Source organism: Schistocerca cancellata, chromosome 7 (genome assembly GCF_023864275.1).
Source record: "Schistocerca cancellata isolate TAMUIC-IGC-003103 chromosome 7, iqSchCanc2.1, whole genome shotgun sequence".
In the NCBI taxonomy this organism is placed as follows: Eukaryota; Metazoa; Arthropoda; class Insecta; order Orthoptera; family Acrididae; genus Schistocerca; species Schistocerca cancellata.
In genome coordinates, this window is record NC_064632.1 from 413335532 (window position 1) to 413359087 (window position 23556).

Genomic DNA, 23556 nt, shown 5'->3' on the forward strand with positions numbered 1-23556 from the left:
TTCCTGTGCTGTACGTAGTAGGCTACTATGAGTGTATTATAGCTGTAAAGAAAGGCATTTAACGAATGATTTCGCCATATTGTCTCATGCTTTTGATTCGGTGAGTGTGTACTCCACTACTCCACTACTGGCCATTCAAAACTCCCGCCCGCAGTTTGGCAGAAAAATGGCCGCCGTATCGTCCGGATGGCCACTCTCTCCCTATACAGGCTCTCTACTACCTGTAGAGTGAGAGAGCGAGCGGGCGGTCCTGTGAGGGGCGTGACTGACCAGAGCCGGCGTAGTTGCTGAGCACGAGTCCGACGAGAATACTGTACCCCAGTCTGAGGCGCCAGTTTGCACTGGTGTTCACAAACAGCGGTGAGCGTTTGTTTGATTGGTTTGATAGCTGAAAGACTGTTTAAAGCATTGGTGTATCCCACAGCCTGGTTACAGTAAAAGTGGGAGTCCCAGTTACGCTGTTATATACAATTCTGCAGCAGGATTGCACTACTGAGCGTATATGTTATGAAACAGCTGGTTGGTCTAAATGATCTGATATTTGTAATTTGTTGACGTTTTAAGGTTCAAGTTTCTTTCGCTGTTACGAACTGTCTGAACTTCAGTTGGCTGTAATTTAGTATGGTGTTCATATTTGAAGAACTACCATGTGCTGTTGTTTTTTTACTGTACATTAGATATTTTGTGCCTTAAACACAGTTCCTTTTACTCATCTGTTACATAAAGAGTAGCTGGGTGGACGATCACTGAATTATTTACAATACTGGTACGGTTAAGTGGACTGAGCCTATTGCTTCTTGTAAACCAAGGAGGTGTTGGTAAATAGCTGTTAATTTCCGGAGTGCGTTTGGATTTTTTTTTTTTAGCAACTGACAAACTGTTTACACTGATTTTGATCGGAAATTGTTTCATGAAGTCAAGTGCTCTTGATTGCACTGGTCAAATAATTACACTAATGGCCATTAAAATTGCTACACCAAGAAGAGATGCAGATGATAAACGGGTATTCATTGGACAAATATATTATACTAGAACTGACATATGGTTACATTTTCACGCAATTTGGGTGCACAGATCATGAGAAATCAGTACTCAGAACAACCAACTCTGGCCGTAATAACGGCCTTGATACGCCTGAGCATTGAGTCAAACAGAGCTTGGATGGCGTTTACAGGTACAGCTGCCCATGCAGCTTCAACACGATACCACAGTGCATCAAGAGTAGTGGTTGAAATCAAATGGCTCTGAGCGCTATGCGACTCAACTTCTGAGGTCATCAGTCGCCTAGAACTTAGAACTAATTAAACCTAACTAACCTAAGGACATCACACACATCCATGCCCGAGGCTGGATTAGAAACCTGCGACCGTAGCGGTCGCTCGGCTCCTCAAGAGTAGTGACTGGCGTATTGTGACAAGCCAGTTGCTCGGCCACCATTGACCAGACGTTTTCAATTAGTGACAGATCTGGAGAATGTGCTGGCGAGGGCAGCAGTCGAACATTTTCTGTATCCAGAAAGGCCCGTACAGGACCTGCAACAGGTGGCCGTTCATTATTCTGCTGAAATGTAGGGTTTCACAGGGATCGAATGAAGGGTAGAGCCACGGGTCGTAACACATCTGAAATGTAACGTACACTGTTCAAAGTGCCGTCAATACTAACAAGAGGTGACCGAGACGTGTAACCAATGGCACCCCATACTATCACGCCAGGTGATACGCCAGTATGGCGATGACGAGTACACGCTTCCAATGTGCGTTCACCGCGATGTCACCAAACACGGATGCGACCATCATGATGCTGTAAACAGAACCTTCATTCAGCCGAAAAAATGACTTTTTGCCACTCGTGCACCCGGTTCGTCGTTGAGTACACCATCGCAGGCGCTTCTGTCTGTGATGCAGCGTCAAGGGTAACCGCAGCCATGGTCTCCGAGCTGATAGTCCATGCTGCTGCAAACGTCGTCGAACTGTTCATGCAGATGGTTGTTGTCTTGGAAACGTCCCCATCTGTTGACTGAGGGATCGAGACGTGGCTGCAAGATCCGTTACAGCCATGCGGGCCGGACGTTGTGGCCGAGCGGTTCTAGGCGCTCCAGTCCGGAACCGCGCGACCGCTACCCATTTCTCCCCCTTATACGAGGCCTCACAACAACATTTCACCAGGCAATGCCTATCAACTGCTGTTTGTGTATGAGAAATCGGTTGGAAACTTTCCGCATGTCAGCACGTTGTAGGTGTCGCCTCCGACGCCAACCTTGTGTGAATGCTCTGAAAAGCTAATCATTTGCATATCACAGCATCTTCTTCCTGTCGGTTAAATTTGGCGTCTGTAGCACGTCATCTTCGTGGTGTAGCTATTTTAATGGCCAGTAGTGTACATAAAGATTAGCTGGGTGGATGATCACTGAATTATTAACAATATTAGTACGGTTAAGTGGGCTTTCTGTAAACCGAGGAGGTGTTTGTGAAATAGCTGTTAATTTCTTGAGTGCGTTCGAAACTGTTTACACTGCTGCTGATCGGGAATTGTTTCATGAAGCCAAGTTTTCCCTGCTTGCACTGTCAAATAATTACTTCTCACCTGAAGTTTCTGGAAGTCACTCAAATTGTTGCTTTGTTAAATTTGTATGAGAGGGAGCAATTTTAATTCACAGACGGCTACATTAAAAGGTTAAAATTAAATGGGTTTGTGGCGCTTAAAGCTAAGGGATAATTCTAACACTTGCTTTTCATTCCCAATTTTCTGTGTGTCTATGTGGGCGGGGGGGGGGGGGGGGAGGTACGTATGTTTGTTGCCGTTATTAAACATCTCAGTTAAGCGCTGTGACTCCTTGTCTGTGACTGGTGCTAATAATTTTATGTTAAGGTATCATAAGTTATACTAAGCAGAAGCGAAAAAAGGCGGGCTATTGTAAAGACAAAGGCCAGCAAGTGCATTGAAGCACCTACCATTTGTGAAACTAATACCAATACTGCGGCGCGAAACCCCCGTTCCCCATCCCCACCTCAAAGTACTATTGTTTATGCCTTCGTTGTCAATGGATTCGCAATGATTGTGTCTGTTGTTTAGTTGATTGTCCTGAGTGATTTCTCGGTCCAGCCGTTTGTTAAATTGTGGGTTGCAGTTATTTATTTTAAGGAGAAAAATCATACTTGAAGATTCTTGGAATTATTTGTACATATTGTTTACGCTCTATATTATTTTATTGTCAGTGATCGTAATTGTAAGGTTAAGAATGTTCTTTAATGCAGGTAATCAGTCTGTTTAAAGTTTTCTGAGCTGACCATCTGTGTTCAAGTGTTTAAAAGTTTTGAAGAGACTGACAATAAATCTGCTTACAAGATATGTTTATGAAGTGGCTCCGTACCTTACCACTCCCCTACCGCTCCTACCATTTCACTATGAACGAGTCCGCCCCGGTAGCTGAGTGGTCAGCGTGACAGACCGTCAATCCAAAGGGCCCGGGTTCGATTCCCGGCTGGGTCGGAAATTTTCTCCGCTCAGGGACTGGGTGTTGTGTTATCCTAATCATCATCATTTCATCCCCATCGACGCGCAGGTCGCCGAAGTGGCGTCAAATTGAAAGACCTGCACCAGGCGAACCGCCTACCCGACGGGAGGCCCTAGCCACACGACATTTCCATTATTCTATGAACGAGTGTCTGGAAAACGGTGAAGCTGGTGGGATGTTTACGTGCTACTTTCGTAGAAAGATAGTGAAACTACCACTAGGCGCTAAATAGTTGGACGTCCGCGAGTCTTCACAGAACGTGGGGTTCGGAGGTTTGTCTGCTCTGTAAAGTAGGATAGATGGCGGTGGTTTCTCTGCTGAAAGAACACAATGCTGGCGCACGTACAAGTCTTTCGGAGCACACCGTTCATCGTACATAGTTGTAAATGGGGTTACGCAGCAGACCACCCCTACGTGTTCACATGTTGAGCCAACGACATCGTCAATTACGATTGCAGTGGGTGCGGAACCATCGTGATTCGAACGTCGATCAATGGGCGCGTGTCGGCTCTTCAGGTGAATCACATTTTTGCTACAATAGGTCGATGTTCATCTCCACAAACGCCGCCATCGAGGTGAACGGCGGCTCTAAATGTACAGCGAGCCTCTGACGTAGGCTGTTGGGAGCAGTATTATCATATGGGAGACATTCTCCTGCACTTGCATGGGACCTGTGGTGATAATCGAAGACATACTGACAGCTGTGAACCACCTACATCCCTCCTCGCTTGGCGTCTTCCCCGACGACGATGACATCTTTCAGTAGTGTAATTGTCCGTGTCTCGGACCCAGAACCGACTACAGTGGTTTGCGGAGCATTGTAGCGAACTCACGTTGCTGTCTCGACGACCAAATTCGCGTGATGTAAATCCTATGGAACTCTTCTGGATCTCTATCGCGCTATCGCCGCGAACGAGGACCAGCGGCGCGTTATTTACACGAATTACATGACCTGTGTGTAGAAATCTAATGCCACGTACCTCCGTAAAAACACCAACAAACTGTCGGGCAACTGATACGCAGAATCAGTGGTGTATTTCCTTCCTAAGACGAACAAGTGAACTATGAAACAGGTAGTCATAATGTTTTGTCTCATCAGTGTATTAGTCCTAAGAAATTTAATGTAGTTAAATTTTGTACTGGGCTACGGTTCCGCTAGAGGCAGTAGTTTTCGAATTATTCAAGAAAAACATACAAAAGCGACTTTCAAACGCGTTTTTCTTGAATGTCTCGAAAACTGTGTCCTCTAGCGAAATCGTATCCCAGTACAAACTTACTAGATGAAATTTTCTGCAAAAAGGTAGTCCATTATTCTGTCTGTCAAATAGCTTGCACGTAGCTAGAGAATAAGGAAATGTCGTGCGTGTTTCTGAAGGCATTGCAAGCTGCATAAAACTCATCAGTAGGCGCAGACGAAATACCCTGTATATCAATGACTGTAAAACATAATTTGGGATATTATTTATTGAACGCTGGCCGTCGTATTTGTTGTGGGGAGTGGGGCAGTAACAAATTGTGACCCCCCCCCCCCCCACAAATTGTTCAAATGTGTGTGAAATCTTATGGGACTTAACTGCTAAGGTCGTCAGTCCCTAAGCTTACATACTACTTAACCTAAATTATGCTAAGGACAAACACACACACCCATGCCCGAGGGAGGACTCGAACCTCCACCGGGACCAGCCGTACAGTCCATGACTGCAGTGCCTTAGACCGCTCGGCTAATCCCGTGCGGCGCCCCCCCCCCCCTCCCCCCCCCGCCCCTCCCGTTGCCCACTCACGCACACAACCAAACTCTCGATCCGATCCCGCCAGCGAGGAGTGATGCATGGCCTGTTTGTCAAGGGAACTTGCACTCACCGCTTCTATGTCAGGAGCTTCGTCGTTGACGTCGATGATGGTGACGACCAGCTCAGCGTATGCACGGTGGTCAGCCAGATCAGTGGCCGTCAGCTGCAGTATCAGCTCCGGAGTGCTCTCATAGTCCAGTGTTCGCTTCACGGTCACCTCTCCACTGAGTTCGTCCACCTGCAGCTGGGTCGATGGGACCATCCTGTAACTGTAACGAAACCAAATCGTCGTGACCGCAGATAGAAATTCCGTGCAGATGCAAGTGACACCTGTAGCTTGGTACCCAAAGATACACTCACGTTCAGAAAAAGCGGAACACCTTGAACGAATAGAGATAGGAAATTCATATTCACATATCACGTACATGTTCAGCAGAAACGATTAGCATTCCAGTCACCTCGATTCAGCATGTGTTCTGTTGCCTAGCTGGCACAGGGTCCTTGATAACTTGTTGCATGCTTGATGGCGCCGACGCGTATAAGGTGCGAATGGCGTCCTGGGAAATAGTCATCCATGCTGCATTCATCTGATTCCAAAGTTCATCTGTGGTGGTTGGCATTGGGTTACAGACAGCACCCATCGGTTCAACAATACCCCTGCCAATTTAGAATGACGACAAGTCTCGTGGCCTGGCGGGCCATGGCAAGAGGCAGACATCCTGTGACACCTGGAAGGAACGTGCTCGTGCAGCAGCAAATAATCGTGGTCTTGCTGAAACATGGCGTCTGGGGTGCGGGGCAGCGAGTGTATGCCTACGGGTCGCAGGATGTCATTCATGTAGGTCACAATGGTCGCAGTGGTCTGGACACTAACCAGATGTGGTTTGTGGTTGTACCCGGTAGCACCTCACAGCATAAAGCCTCAATATGGCGCTGTGTGTCTCGTGCAAATGTAGTCACTGTGATGCCGCTCCCCGTGTCGGCGGCGAACCAAAATGTGGCCATCGTTTCCAAACAAACAGAACGCGGTTTCGTCCGAAAATACTGTCTGACACCATTGCTGACCGGCATGTCTCCGCACGTTCGTCAAAGACAGCCGGAGAAGTCATAATAAACGGCGGCGGACAGTCACCCCTGACAGTGTACAATGTGTTACACAGTTCTACTTCAGCGTCAAAGATGAGAAGGACACAGATCTGACCTCCAATCCCATTCGCATGAGGTGTCGATCTTCTCCGGAGGTGGTGAGAAGCGAGAAATTTAACTTCAGGATTGATGGTCACGAAGTATATGAAGTTAAGGAATTCTCCTTCCTAGGCAGCAAGATAACCAATGACGGACGGAACAAGGAGGACATCAAAAACAGAATAGTACTGGCGAAAAGGGCATCCCTGGCCAAGAGAAGTCTACTAGTATCAAACATAAGCCTCAATTTGAGGAAGAAATTTCTGAGAATGTATGTTTGGAGAACAGCATTGTATGGTAGTGAAACATGGACTGTGGGGAAACCGGAACGGAAGAGAATCGAAGCATTTGTGATGTGGTGCAACAGAAGAACGTTGAAATTTGGTTGCACTGATAAAGTAACGAATGAGAAGGTTCTGCACAGAATTGGAGAGGAAAGGAATACAGGGAAAACACTGACAAGGAGAAAAGACAAGATGATAGGGCATGTGTTAAGTCATCGGGGAATGACTTCCGTCGCACTAAAGGGAGCTGTAGAGGGCTGAAACTGTAGAGGAAGACAGAGATTGGCATGCATCCAACAAATAATTGAGGACATAAGCTGCAAGTGCTATTCTGTGATGAAGGGGTGACACAGGAGGACAGTTCGTGCGGGTTGCATCAAATCAATCAGAAGACTGATGACTCAAAAAATAGGGAGTACCAATTTTTTTTCGACAATGTATTTACGCTGTAAAGAAATCATGAATGTCATGAAGAAATAACTGTTGGTCGTATTCGTTGCAATAACAGGAAAAGAACATGTAACAAAGCTGGCAGATTAGAATGCACTACTTATACAGAACTCTACAAAAGACAAATAAAATGGAGTATGATGTCAGCAACAATGTTAACCAGCACACACCGAAACAAAAGCAGTGAGACAACATTCTTTGAGCATCTAGTAGGGATATGAATACAAGTATCAACTAAAGAAATGTACAGACGTCCCCTCAGCAAAACACGGATATGAACACCAGCATCTCACCTCGCAGAACCAAACACAAATCACCAGCAACCGAAACAAGAGTGTGGCGACGTGCAGTAGCCTGGAGGCAACAACTTGGGCTGCTGCTAACCAAAGACACTCCAAAGGACATGAACCCCCTCAATAGTTGCAACATTGTGCGAGAAAAGTGTTTTACCCTAACACTTTACATCGACGAAGCGTGTTTCTACGGCGCCACGGACTACAATGTGGCGAGGCACATTAAACACGAACTTTTTTCGGTTGCCAACAATTCCAACGGCGACCTTTCTTAGAGTAGAACAACTGAAAAAGGAAGCCGTGAGTAAAGAATACCTTAAAAACAACATACTAGAAACAACATAAGTACATAAAACTGACGACAGACATCCAAGATACGGTCACGCTCAGCAAGAACACGACCATGACGCAGTCCTAACACACCACACTTAACAGAAATACATAACATTGACAACAGACGTCCGAGGCACGGCCAAGCCCATGCAGAACAGGATCATGACACAGGCATAAACCAGCACATCCGGACACACCGAAACAACATAAACGCAAATTAATTCTTCCATCGCTAGAGAATAGGTTACTGTATGGCGAAACAACAACTTCAGAAAAATATGAATATAACACATGAAAATGTAAACCATACACACAGAATGTACGTTTCGTCTACGGTGGCAATACGCACGAAAAGAGAACTCACGTGCAATAAACAGTTAGCAACGAGAAACAAACGTAAATAGAAAACTTCAAACAACAGAAAGTGACCACACACCATAAGGATACTAAAACCAACATGAACACACAAATACTCACACTGAAAAATCACAACAATCTTCAACTGACGAGACGTCACATCACCCAAAACCGGAAACCACATCAAAAGATAAACACCACGACCCAGTACATCAAACAGAGCTACACAACCATGAAGTAAGAAACAAAATAGACTATGATGACATCGAAGAGAACTTACGCCTAAGTCGACTGGAAAGGAAAGGAATTTTTCAAATTGCACTAAGACTGGCAACAAGACTGAATCATCGATTGGGCGACACTATATGGTACCCCACGACTGAACAGACAGACAGAATGATTCTACGAACCGTAAACATACCAACAGATAAACTCGAACTCTGTAATGTTTTACGTAAATCATGTGAACGAAGAAATGAAGACCTTAACCTTGACAATGTCTACAAGGACCCAGTAAGAGCGCATGGACGCGGTACCTCGATTACACCCAGAAAGAGCCGAAGTTCTCTCTTTTTATTTAATTACTGTAACGAAAGTCTTGCAGCTAAAGTGTATGGGTAGCACGATGGTGGCTACAGAGTTTGGTAGGTGGTGGACGAGGTATGCGCAGACATATTGTGTCTACAAGAAAAAATGGTACAAATGGCTCTGAGCACTATGGGACTTAACATCTATGGTCATCAGTCCCCTAGAACTTAGAACTACTTAAACCTAACTAACCGAAGGACAGCACACAACACCCAGTCATCACGAGGCAGAGAAAATCCCTGACCCCGCCGGGAATCGAACCCGGGAACCCGGGCGTGGGAAGCGAGAACGCTACCGCACGACCTGTCTACAAGAACCGTACACACGAGGCCGAAGAATTTCAGCCTTACGAGGCAATATATGCAAATCAAGGGCACGTACAAGGCCAAGGCAGCAAACATTGCAGTAAACAATAACATTACAGTAACACAAATAACGCAGTTATGCACTTTTACATACGGTTACAGTTGAAATAACTTCTGGCAGTGAAACATGGATCTCTACGCTCTACGGTTGCAGGTTCGAATCCTGCCTCGGGCATGGATGTGTGTGATGTCCTTAGGTTGGTTAGGTTTAAGTGGTTCTAAGTTCTAGGAGACTGATGACTTCAGATGTTCAGTCCAATAGTGCTCAGAGCCATTTGAGCCATCTTACAGAGAGCACAAGCTACAGCAATACTTGCAGCACGCGACGTACCCAAGCAAAGGGCACCATGGTCAGCACTATTAACAAGATTAAGAAAAGATACTCGTGATAAACTACGATATTACAAAAAATCAAAGACAGCAAACGAAAGAGAAATTAGACTTCAACATTATCGGGAAGCTAAAACACGATACACAGACGAACTACATAAGACCACACCTGGAGGGAGCCGTTTAAACTGCAGACTAAACGTATAAAGACTCCTACAGTATTATCAACACTGAAGAAACCAGATGATATTACCACAAGAGGCTGGAGATGCAGAACACATTATCTCCTCAACAAACTACTTCCTGACGATGACCACGCACAAGACAACCAACTTCACACCGCTCTTTGCTGACTGCTTTCCGACAGATAGGAAAACGAAGGTATCACCATCCCCTTTGCTCGTCTGAAAGTTGCACTGGCAACACACAAAATAAAGAACAAAAAGGCTCCGGGCCCCGATGGTATCCACCCTGAAACCATCAAACAAGCTGCTCCACTTAACGTACCATACCTGACAGACTTATTGGATGATGCCCTACTAGATGGACGAATACCGAAATACGGAAGATGGAAAGCGCAGTTATCATCAAGAAAGCGGAGCACAAAGACACGATTGACCGTAAGACATACAGACTAGGCCTACTATATCTCATTAACATTCTGGCAAAGGACAGGAAACACTGCAGTGCGACAGACTCTAGTCGCACTGGCAGATCTTCGGCCTCAGCCCTCAACAGTTTGGTTTTTGATCACATAAATCCATCGACGATGCATTAAAAAGTGCCACAGAAATGGCACAGACAATACTAGCCGGCCGGAGTGGCCGTGCGGTTCTAGGCGCTACAGTCTGGAGCTGAGCGACCGCTCAGGTCGCAGGTTCGAATCCTGCCTCGGGCATGGATGTGTGTGATGTCCTTAGGTTAGTTAGGTTTAATTAGTTCTAAGTTCTAGGCGACTGATGACCTCAGAAGTTAAGTCGCATAGTGCTCAGAGCATTTGAACCATTTTTGAACAGACAATACATGATAAACAAGTACTAGCAATCCTAATTGACATAGCTGGCGCTTTCGACAACCTTTGGTGGCCGGCGCTATTTGCAAGACTTAGAGAGACGAATGTTCCACTGGCTCTATACAAAAGCCTTAGAGTTTATTGTAAAAACAGGGCATTGGCATGGGGGACTGGACACCAAAAAGTTATAAAGAGGGTAACAAATGGTTGCCAGCAAGGACCCATATGCGGACCGATTTTCTGGGTCGTAGCCGTAGAGCCACTACTGACTGCACTAGAAGACAACGACATGGCAAACGGGCTGGTTGCTTATGCTGATGACATTATTGTCGTAGTATCTGCTAACTCAATGTCCGAAGTAGAGAGTAAAGCCACGCGACTCCTCGCGTTCATCGGTGAATGGTGTGCGAACAAACAGTAGCAACAAACAAAACTGTTTACCTACTTCTAAGTGGCACACGGAAAAGAAATCCAATCATACAGTTAAACAACATATCTACACTCCTGGAAATGGAAAAAAGAACACATTGACACCGGTGTGTCAGACCCACCATACTTGCTCCGGACACTGCGAGAGGGCTGTACAAGCAATGATCACACGCACGGCACAGCGGACACACCAGGAACCGCGGTGTTGGCCGTCGAATGGCGCTAGCTGCGCAGCATTTGTGCACCGCCGCCGTCAGTGTCAGCCAGTTTGCCGTGGCATACGGAGCTCCATCGCAGTCTTTAACACTGGTAGCATGCCGTGACAGCGTGGACGTGAACCGTATGTGCAGTTGACGGACTTTGAGCGAGGGCGTATAGTGGGCATGCGGGAGGCCGGGTGGACGTACCGCCGAATTGCTCAACACGTGGGGCGTGAGGTCTCCACAGTACATCGATGTTGTCGCCAGTGGTCGGCGGAAGGTGCACGTGCCCGTCGACCTGGGACCGGACCGCAGCGACGCACGGATGCACGCCAAGACCGTAGGATCCTACGCAGTGCCGTAGGGGACCGCACCGCCACTTCCCAGCAAATTAGGGACACTGTTGCTCCTGGGGTATCGGCGAGGATCATTCGCAACCGTCTCCATGAAGCTAGGCTACGGTCCCGCACACCGTTAGGCCGTCTTCCGCTCACGCCCCAACATCGTGCAGCCCGCCTCCAGTGGTGTCGCGACAGGCGTGAATGGAGGGACGAATGGAGACGTGTCGTCTTCAGCGATGAGAGTCGCTTCTGCCTTGGTGCCAATGATGGTCGTATGCGTGTTTGGCGCCGTGCAGGTGAGCGCCACAATCAGGACTGCATACGACCGAGGCACACAGGGCCAACACCCGGCATCATGGTGTGGGGAGCGATCTCCTACACTGGCCGTACACCGCTGGTGATCGTCGAGGAGACACTGAATAGTGCGCGGTACATCCAAACCGTCATCGAACCCATCGTTCTATCATTCCTAGACCGGCAAGGGAACTTGCTGTTCCAACAGGACAATGCACGTCCGCATGTATCCCGTGCCACCCAACGTGCTCTAGAAGGTGTAAGTCAACTACCCTGGCCAGCAAGATTTCCGGATCTGTCCCCCATTGAGCATGTTTGGGACTGGATGAAGCGTCGTCTCACGCGGTCTGCACGTCCAGCACGAACGCTGGTCCAACTGAGGCGCCAGGTGGAAATGGCATGGCAAGCCGTTCCACAGGACTACATCCAGCATCTCTACGATCGTCTCCATGGGAGAATAGCAGCCTGCATTGCTGCGAAAGGTGGATATACACTGTACTAGTGCCGACATTGTGCATGTTCTGTTGCCTGTGTCTATGTGCCTGTGGTTCTGTCAGTGTGATCATGTGATGTATCTGACCCCAGGAATGTGTCAATAAAGTTTCCCCTTCCTGGGACAATGAATTCACGGTGTTCTTATTTCAATTTCCAGGAGTGTATAAAAAGGAAAGCTGTGACGAGATACTTTGGAATTTATATTGACGAACATTTACACTTTAACGAACATGACAGACTGACAATTAACAAAGCGACGAAACTCATATGTAAACTTACAAGAGTGAACGCTATAAGATACAGACTATTCATTCAGACAATGAGGACATATTACACAGCACGCTTTGAGTCAATAACTTGTATTGTGGTTAATGTTTGGGCACATCGTATTATGCTTAAGTACGCATAAAACTATTTTGAGGCGGCAGCAGGAGTGTCCTACTCACAATCTAGGGGACTTTTGGCACGGCCTCGATCGAGGCACTGTGCGTGCCACTGGGAGTTTTCCTTATACATATTGCAATTTGCCACTGAGCAGCTGCCTACTGGCTGAAGAGAGGAAGACGCGACAAAATAAGAGGAATAACTGGACAAGACATAACCGACAAACGGAAATGAAACAAGTGGAGAATTGACGAATAGCATACAGAATGGGACACAACTGATAAAGGAAGACGAGTCTACCCTTTCTTCCCCAGTACACGAGAGCGGATGAACTTGAAATACATAAATCCAACACGCGGCATGGTGTACTTTCTCACGGGCCATGGCCCGTATTCTGTGCATCTCCAAAGGGTCTATATTTTCTGCATCTCCACAGGTTTGGCCTAATGCAGATTCGCACTTGTGCCGGTGGTGAAAATGGCACATCTAAAGACATAGTGCTCATCTGCGATGCCTTAGGACATCCGAGTTTAGGAAATCAGGTTCAAAATGGTTCAAATGGCTCTGAGCACTATGGGACGTAACATCTGAGGTCATCAGTCCCGTAGAACTTAGAACTACTTAAACCAAACTAAACTAAGGACATCACACACATCCACGCCCGAGGCAGGATTCGAACCTGCGACCGTAGCGGTCGCGCGGTTCCCGACTGACGCGCCTAGAACCGCTTGGCCACACCGGCCGGCTAGGAAATCAGGACATAGGACAGTTAATATGCAGGCAAGGTGACTGGAACTCTATAAACAACATCGCAGACGAAGTATCGCGAGCACTGTATGCGGCATACAAACAGCAGAGACCATACACTAGGATAAGAATCGGGCAGATCAGCAGTTCATGGGAAACGACACAGACACAAAATCGGATGCTATATCACACACATGAAGTGACGATGAGATAAACATACAAACATAGCAAACACCAAATCGAATCAGTCTGAAAAGTAACCCTCTCTGTAGCAGTTTTTTATATCATTTCGTAGCATGTAATAGTATCTGAAGATGTGACAGTTCTTCTTTCGCTGCATGAGGTGTGACTGGCTACAAGTTTTACCGAGCTCTCGTAAATAATGTAGTTCACTGTGACATTTTAAATCAACTCCCAATCTCCACTGTTACCTTAAGTTCGGAAACACATTATAACCTAACTAATCAATACATTAAATTCTTACCACTGTCAAGACAACTCATGTAACAAATGTGACCATTCACACAGAAGGTACGAGTATAAAGGAAAGAACTGATACATCGTATCTAAGCCAAATTGCCATCTCTTGTTTCTTCCATTAAATACACTTTAATCCATTTTAAAATACATCCACAATTTGTTATGTATCTTACGTATTATTGTTATCTAAGCTAGCAAAGAGATTAAACAACATATATGAAGAGCCAAAGAAGCTGGTATACCTGCCTAATATCGCGTAGGGCCCCGCGAGCACGCAGAAGTGCCGCAACACCACGTGGCATGGACTCGATGGTATCTGAAGTAGTGCTGCAGGGAATTGACGCCATGAACCCTTCAGGGCTGTCCATAAATCCGTAAGAGTAAGACAGGGTGGAGATCTCCTCTGAACAACACGTTGCAATGCATTCCAGATATGCTCAATAATGTTTATGCCTAAGGAGTTTGGTGGCCAGTGAAAGTGTTTTAACTCAGAAGAATGTCCTGGAGCCACTCTTAAGCAATTCTGGACGTATGGCGGTCGCGTTGTCCTGCTGGAATTGCCCAAGTCCGTCTTAACCTTCACGCGCTCGCGCTAGAAATAGTCTCGTGTTCGGACCTATTTGAACTTGTCCTGAGAAGCAGAGAGGTGCGACTTGGACGTACTTTGAGCAGCATCTGTCGGAAAAAGGTGCAACTGGAGAATAAATGTCCCTCCCGCCGCCTCGTTACCTCTGTGGAATAAGTATGGAGCGAAATTACAAAAGAGGCCGCGCGAGTGCTTGAAGGTTAATGTACAATGGACACGAATGGATACAGGTGATCAGAGAGGATGCTTATGTACGTGTCATCTGTCAGAGTCTTATCTAGACGTATCAGGAGTACCACATTACTCCAACTGCACCGGCCCCACTCCATTACAGAGCCTCCACCAACAAGAACAGTCCCCTGCTGATATGTAGGGTCCATAGTGTTGTGTTGGCAGAAGAGCCAACACCGTGGTACTAGAGGAGGCCGAAATGCACGATTTTAGCTCACGCAGGCTGGCGTGAGGAGGGAAGGACTATACTGACGTGAGGTCTGGAACATGACAAGGAATTAGAATTCAGAAAGCGGACGTAATTAGTTTGATGCTTAACTTTAATCCATTAATGATGAACGTCGCTCTTGACGGTACATGATTCACAATATTGTCTGTTCCGAATTCATTCTAATTAGTGAATATGGCGCCTTGCTAGGTCGTAGCAAATGACGTAGCTGAAGGCTATGCTAAACTGTCGTCTCAGCAAATGAGAGCGTATGTAGGCAGTGAACCATCGCTAGAAAAGTCGGCTGTACAACTGGGGCGAGTGCTAGGGAGTCTCTCTCGACTAGACCTGCCGTGTGGCGGTGCTCGGTCTGCAATCACTGATAGTGGCGACACACGGGTCCGACGTATACTAACGGACCGCGGCCGATTTAAAGGCTACCACCTAGCAAGTGTGGTGTCTGGCGGTGACACCACACATAGATTCACGAGGTTGTCTCCATACTTGTATGCGTCCATCCGCTCGATACAATTTGAAACGAGACGTATCCGTTCAGGCAACATGTTTCCAGTCATCAACAGTCTAATGACGGTTTAGACGGGCCCAGGCGACGCGTAAGGCTTTGTGTCGTGCAGTCATGAAGGGAACACGAGTGGGCCTTTAGCTCCGAAAGCCTATATCGATAATGTTTCGTTGAATGATTATTGATGGCCCAGCATTGAAATCGGCAGCAATTTGCGGAAGTGCTGCACTTTTGTCACGTTGAACTATTCTCTTCAGTCGTCATTGGTCCCGTTTTTGCAGGATTTTTTTCCGGCCGCAGCGATGTCGGAGATTTGTTGTTTTACCGATTCCTGATATTCACTGTATACTCTTGAAATGGTCGAACCGGAAAATCCGCACTTCGTCGCTACCTCTGAGATGATGTGTCCCATCACTCTTGCGCCGACTATAACACCACGTTCAATCTCACTTAAATCTTCATAACTTGAAATTGTGGTAGCAGTGATTGATCTAACTGCGCCAGACACTTGGTGTCTTACATGGGCGGTGTCGACAGCAGCGCCGTATTCTGCCTGTTTACATATCTCTGTATCTGAATACCCCTGTCTATACCAGTTTCTTTGGAGCTTCAGTGTATATTCGCTAATGAAATTCGTCTTAAGTAGTACATCACAACTTGAGAAGAACAGTCGTGTCAATATCTACAACACTAGAGGGAAAAGTGACCTATTATCCGTTATTAAAGCTGTCATAACTCAGAATGGAGTTCAATATGTATCAACGAAAATTTTTGGTTATTTTCCCAGTACCATAAATGTGTAACGGATAGCAAATTATTACTCCTGAACAACTCCTTCTAATTCATTCACGAATTTCTATTAAAAGACCGACAGCAAGTATAAACAAAATTTTAAGTGTATACATTTCCTATAACCTGACTTTGTCCACATAAATTCGATAAAAGAATCGTCCAAATGATCGATGGAACATGTAACTAACTAAAAATCTGGAAGATGAGCAGTTAGCAGTACGTGTCCCACCTCCGCGCATGATGTCTTACGATTTCCAATCGATGAGTCACAGTAACTTTGGACACCCCCAATAGCCATCACGTACGCACCAGATTCTTCATATGTAACAATATGACTAAGTAATTGAAGATGTAGCGTGCGAGTGATATCCTGAGGTGAAGAGATTGCACACGAGAGGACTTCGTTGCACGCCGCATCAAATCAGTCACAAGACTGATGATCCAAACAAAAAATCAAAAGGAAAGGATGGAATTTTGATTAGTATCAGGCATGAAAATATTAATTAGTTTCACGAGTTGTGACATAGTCGCAGTAAGGTTTCCCCTCAATCCTGGGTTTATTTATTTTATTAAAAATCCAATCACGAAACACTAACGTTTATTAATCAGGCCCTATAATTTCGGTCAACGATGACTCAGGTCTGAAGATGATAATCGTTGAACAGGTGATTAACAAACATCTGTGATCCGTGATTGGATTTAAAACAAAATAAATAAATTACCGTTTTGTGGTGTCGTCCCAAGAGCGAGGTGCGAAAGCAAGGCTGCCACCTCGCACGCGAGCCACAAGAAACGACAGTCCCTGGAAGTCGTAGGGACGAATGAGCGACACCTGCGTAGCCACGCCCACAAACGTCTTGCTACGCCGCCGCACCCGCTCGGCTATTTACGGAAGAGCACAGGACCGCCCTCCCCCAGTTCGTGATCGTCGATTAAGACAACAGCATCGTCTTCCAGTAGGTCAGCAGAGTAATCAGTGTCTTATGCAGGACTACAAGGCAAGTTATGTCTACTGTACTTCAGGTGAAGAGACTTGCAATATGTCTGTGGCAAGTGAAACGTTAATGCTCAGAGACATACTTAAGACATTCCTGTGGAAATGGGGTGAACAAATTTAAGGGGAGCCGGAGGTGCCTATGCTGCCCATGTTAAAATCACTAAGTTTGAGGAACATTTATGAATAAACTACCAAATAGAAAAATTTGAATTTTTTTTTTTTTACATATAGAGTGGTTTAGTATTGCAGTTATGACAGAGGGATTTTGGAGTATCTTTTCTAGTTTCCTTCCAATTATTTTTTTATTAATGACCCAATTTTTTTTACAAATAATTGTTTTATAATTAAACTGAAATAAAACTACTGAACATATTGCCAAATGGCTGTGTTACAATGTAAGTTTGACCACTAGGAGTGCTGTATAAAAATTTCATCTCTCTAGCTTGAGTGGATTTTGAGAAAATGTTCCTTATATTTGAAAAATTCTAATTTACGGGAAATGGCTATCAAAGTTTCTCAATACATTCCTGCACTATAGGATGGATTATCAGGGTCTTCTTCTTCATCCTCCAAAAGCTTCCTCTTCTGTCTTCTTTTCTGGCCTGTTGTTCCATCATACTTCATATGCCTTTCTCTTCTTTTTGCTCTTCTTATCCTTTCTCTGTCAATATTTCTTAGTGCTCGTACAGTGTTCACCCCAGCTGTAAGTCCTAATGCCTTCAGAACTTCACACTTCACACTGTTCCCTTGGTTGTAGGTTGCTATTGCATCATAAATGCCAAAGTGCAGTGTTTTTATGCTTACAAACACCCTTTTAGGAATCACTTTCCAAATCAAATTGTTTACGCTGTCATTAGGATTCTGTGTCTTTCCATGTAGACATTTGTGTAACAATTCTGGCTGTGCTAAGTCATGAAAAATTGGTTTTATTGCATTTATCACAGCTGCTGGCAAACCATGTTTGTGATCATAGTCCTTTTTTGCATTATATTTGCACCAGGAATCTTTTGGGCACAGGCTGTGTTGAGGGTATTCATTGGAAGAGGCAGTATGAAGGAACAATGCCCACACTGCTTTTCGTATGTCACTAACATTACTAGTATTTTGCCTTATAGCATACCCATAGTATCTCTGTAGACGTTCAATCACCTCATCAGTAAGCCTGCCTCTCCCTCCTATTGTCTATCATTGAGCTTACTTGAACCCAAAGTTTGTTTGAGCCTTCGAAGCCATGCACCCATATGCTTTTGCACATGCCCAATGCATTCCAACTTTTCAACTACAAATTCATTTCCATATGATTTCAGTTCCTTTATAGTCTTGAAACCTTTGGTGTCACCATCCCCAAGGTGGTATTTGTACCTAACGTTATATCTGGGAATTGAACGTTCAAAAATTTGTTTCACTCCATCCACTTCCATTGCTCCACTTGATCCACTACAATTTGCCTCACAGGTTCCACTGTGCTCTCCTTTGATTTTATTTTTGCACCTACAATGTTTTGATAATATTGCAACATCTATCACTTTTCCACTATCACCACAAGTAGCAGTTACAACCCCATTCAGGGATTTATGACCCCTCTTTTGCCAGGAACCATCTAATGCCACTACCAAATCCCTAGAACCACCGTTCATTTCTACAGATTCCTCCACTGCTTCCTTCATGGTTTTCAAAGCCACATCTTCAACAGAGGATCCTACCAGTTCACAGTAGTACCCAAATTTGCTTGGAGGCGATGGCAAGTTCATAATACCACAAAACAGTTTAGCAGCAGCAGACCCTTTTCCAATGGATCGAAGACCAGACACAAGTCGAACATTCACATCAAACACTCTAGATCCTCCATTTTCACCAAAGAGACTGGCATGTGAATTGTAGAAAGTCACTTGATACTTGCAACATGCACAGATTTTCTTCATCTCACAAGCTAAACCAAAGTGCTTTGTTATCTCTAGTCCCACTCCTACACTTGAACACATTTGGCACAGAACACATTCTTTCAGCACAGAAGATAATAATCCAATATTCAGTACTTCGTTAATATCATCACTGTCACTAACATATTCACGAAATCTGTCACTCCCACCAGTCAGCTTCTTACTAGAAGATGTCAGAGGGCTACGGCCGGCCATGTGTTGCTTAGCAGAAGAACGCACTGTTTCAGTAATTGTAGTATCGCAACTTGGTGTTAGTGTTAATTTTCTTTTCCGTACGTTCTTCCTCTTCTTATATACACGGTTACTAAAACGTGGCATCGTAACCAGAACAACGATTTACACAAGAAGTATAATACTACCAACAACAGGCGCAACACTGAACTAATTCGAAACGGTAAACAGCAAAGAGACGATGTTCCGCGCTCTTAGCGCTTCATTTGTCACAGAAAACAATGTAGCTAACCCTTGCACACTCCCTGTATGCGTAACGTAAGGCGCTGTATGCGTAACAGGCCGAGAAAATCCCAAGCAGTTCGCCAGGAAGTCACGAGAGGGTGTTAGATGCATTCAGCGGTCGCCCATTTCCTCTGCAGGCGCGGGGGAAAATGGTAATAACTCCACTTCTAGGGCGAGTAGAACAATAATTCAAAGTTTACGTTAAAGAGGAATGTTCCAATTAATTTTCGGTAGCAAATAAAAAACAAATCGTAATTTTTTGGATTTGACCACCTCCGGCTCCCCTTAAGTATTCCACAACATCTATGTTGTAATAAAGTGAACTACACTGAGGTGAAAAAAGTCATGAGATAGATCCTAATATCGTGTCGGACCTGTTTCGCCCGCTGTAGTGCACCATCTCGACGTGGCATTGACTCAACAAGTCCTTCGAAGTCCTCTGTAGAAGTCTTGAGCCATGCTGTCTTATAGCCGTCTATAATTGTAAAAGTGTTGTTAGTGCAGGATTTTGTGCACGAACTGACCTCTCGCTTATGTCCTGTAAATGTTCGATGGGGTTCATGTCGTGCGATCTGGTTGGTCAAGTCATTCGCCTGAATTGTCCAGTGAACAGTAACTGTGACCCCATGGAATGACGAATTGTCATCTATAAAAATTCTGTCGTTGTTTGTAAACATGAAGTTCATAAATGGCTGCAATTGGTCTCCAAGTGGCCGAACGTAACGATTTCCAGCCAATGGTCTGTTCATTTGGGCCAGAGGACCCAGTCCGTTCCATGTAAACATTGCCCCACCATTACGGAGCCAACACTTGCTTGCACAGTGCCTTTTTGACTACTTGAATCCATAGTAGGTGGAGCCACCGCCTCACTCGAACCTCGCCATCAGCTCTTACCGACGGAAATCGGGACTCATCTGGCCAGGCCACGATTTTCCACCGTCTAGGGTCCAACGGATATGGTCAAGAACCTAGGAGAGACGCTGCAGGCGATGCCGTGCTGTTAGCAAAGGCGCTTCCGTCGGTCGTCTGCTGCCATATCCCATTAACCCCAGATTTCACCGAAATGTCTTAACGGATGCGTTCGTCGTACGTCTCACATTGATTTCTGCTGTTAATTCAAGCAGTGTCGCTTGTCTTTTAGCACTGACAACTCTACGCAGACGTCGCTGCTCTCGGTCGATTAGTTAAAGCCGTTGGCCACTGCGTTGCCCGTGGTGAGAGGTAATGCCTGAAATTTAGTATTCTCGTCACGCTCTTGACGCAGTGGACACGGAATATTGAATACCCTAACGATTTCCGAAATGGAACGCCCCATACGTCTCGCTCCAACACCTATTCCGCATTCACAGTCTGTTAATTCCTGTCGACCGACCATAGTAACGTCGGAAACCTTTTCACAAGAACCACGGGAGTACAATACACTGTCCTTTTATACCCCGTGTACGCTGTACTACCGCCTTCTGTACATATGAATACCGCTATCCTTGACTTTTGTCACCTCAGTGCAATATCTTGCGTGTTAGACACTACTGGCCATTAAAACTTCTACATCACGAAGATGACGTGCTACAGACGCGAAATTTAACCGACAGGAAGAAGATGCTGTGATATGCAAATGATTAGCTTTTCAGAGCATTCACACAAGACTGCCGCCGGTGGCGACACCTACAACGTGCTGACATGCGGAAAGTTTCCAACCGATCTCTCATACACAAAGAGCAGTTGACCAGTGTTGCTTGCTGAAACGTTGTTGTGATGCCTCGTGTAAGGAGGAGAAATGCGTACCATCACGTTTCCGACTTCAGTAAAGGTTGGATTGTAGCCTATCGCGATTGCGGTTTATCGTATCGCGACATTGCTGCTCGCGTTGGTCGAGATCCGGTGACTGTTAGCAGAATATGGAATCGGTGGTTTCAGGAGGGTAATACGGAACTCCGTGCTGGATCCCGAAGGCCTCGTATCACTAGCAGTCGAGATGCAGGCATCTTACCCGCAAGGCTGTAACGGATCGTGCAGCCACGTCTCGATCCCTGAGTCAACACATGGGACCTTTTGCAAGACAACAACCACCTGCACGAACAGTTCGGCGCCGTTCGCACCAACATGGACTATCAGCTCGGAGACCATAGCTGCGGTTACCCTTGACGCTGCATGTCAGACAAACCTGGGCGCACGAATGGCAAAACGTCATTTCTTCGGATGAATCCAGGTTCTGTTTACAACATTATCATAGTCGCATCCGTTTTTGGCGACATCGCGGTGAATGCGCATTGGAAGCGTGTACTCGTCATCGTCAGACTGGCGTATCATCCGGCATGATGGTATGGGGTGCCAATGGTTACACGTCTCGGTCACCTCTTGTTCGCATTGACGGCACTTTGAGCAGTGTACGCTACATTTCAGATGTGTTACGACCCGTGGCTCTACTCTTCATTCGATCCCTGCGAAACCCTACATTTCAGAAGGATAATGCATGACGGCATGTTGCAGGTCCTGTACGGGCCTTTCTGGATACAGAAAATGTTCGACTGCTGCCCTGGCCAGCACATTCTCCAGATCTCTCACGAATTGAAAACGTCTGGCCAATGGTGGCCGGGCAACTGGCTCGTGACAATACGCCAGTCACTACTGTTGATGAACTGTGGTATCGTGTTGAAGCTGCATGGGCAGCTGTACCTGTACACGCCATCCAAGCTCTGTTTGACTCAATGCCCAGGCGTATCAAGGCCGTTATTACGGCCAGAGGTGGTTGTTCTGGATACTGATTTCTCAGGATCTATGCACCCAAATTGTGTGAAAGTGTAACCACATGTCAGTTCTAGTATAATATATTTGTCCAATGAATACCCGTTTATCATCTGCATTTCTTCTTGGTGTAGCAATTTTAATGGCCAGTAGTGTAGTATCCACCCGGTCTCCTCCCGGAGCATACCAAAGATCCCACCGCTGTACCTTCTAATGTATTTTTGTTCGGCACAAGACAAACGGTCAAGATGTCCATGATGGAACACTTAGAACACTTTCCATTCCCGTCAGCGTCACTGGGAGGCAATGTTAGGCTAAAAGTGTCCATCACAGTAAACAGAATGACTTTTCACTGAATTGGAAAAGCTCGGAGCATCGAAATGTGGTTTCTGAGTGTATCAAATTCTGTTGGCAGTTGCTCAATCTACCACAACTGGTCATACGATTATATCGTTGGCAAGTGCGCTGCCTCAAGTGCTGCTCTTTAACTGCATCAGTAATGTGCTGCTAGAGAAATTCTCGATGAGCTAGAGACGCCACTTCGTTACTAAATGGTTCAAATGGCTCTGGGCACTATGCGACTTAACTTCTGAGGTCATCTGTCGCCTAGAACTTAGAACTAATTAAACCTAACTAACCTAAGGACATCACACACATCCATGCCCGAGGCAGGATTCGAACTTGCGACCGCAGTGGTCGCTCGGTTCCAGACTTTAGTGCCTAGAACCGCACGGACACTCCGGCCGGCTCCGTTCGTTATTCATTCCTAATTAACATGCTAGCATACCCAGAGGAACAAGTTATATTTTACGTCAAGTTACTAATGTTGGGCGTTTTGATGTCCTAACATAGACAGAATTGATCTTTACAAGCAGACAGCAGGCAGTTACTCACCTGATCTGGTCACCTTCATCCTTGTCGGTGGCGCTGATAGTGGTGACGAGATAACCTAAGTCCGCGCCCTCTGACACCGCCGCCTGAAACGACTCGGTCGTAAATTCTGGAAATTCATCGTTGGTGTCTTTGAGCTCGATGGTGAAATCCCTGGTGGTGACGTGGGTTTTGTCTGCCTCCTCCGTTGCTACGACCTGTGAATTGCGGTTATTAGTTGTAGCGTCAATATTTTAAGCATGGTGGACAGGATAAGGAAAGGTATGTGGCTGTTCAGTGGCGTTGGGCACTAAATGGGACACATAAAGCTAGTTTC

General features: G+C 45.8%; 1 protein-coding gene across 2 annotated transcripts in view; it reads right to left on the reverse strand.

Annotated features, from left to right (window-relative positions):
• LOC126092315 (cadherin-23-like) overlaps positions 1-23556 on the reverse strand; it is a 517289-nt gene that overhangs the window by 240107 nt on the left and 253626 nt on the right. For both annotated transcript variants that reach the window (XM_049907844.1, XM_049907845.1), the window contains exons 11-12: positions 23244-23437; positions 5375-5573 (exon numbers count right to left, since the gene is read on the reverse strand). In XM_049907844.1, coding sequence (XP_049763801.1) covers positions 5375-5573; positions 23244-23437 — 393 coding nt within the window. The remainder of the gene's footprint in view (positions 1-5374; positions 5574-23243; positions 23438-23556) is intronic.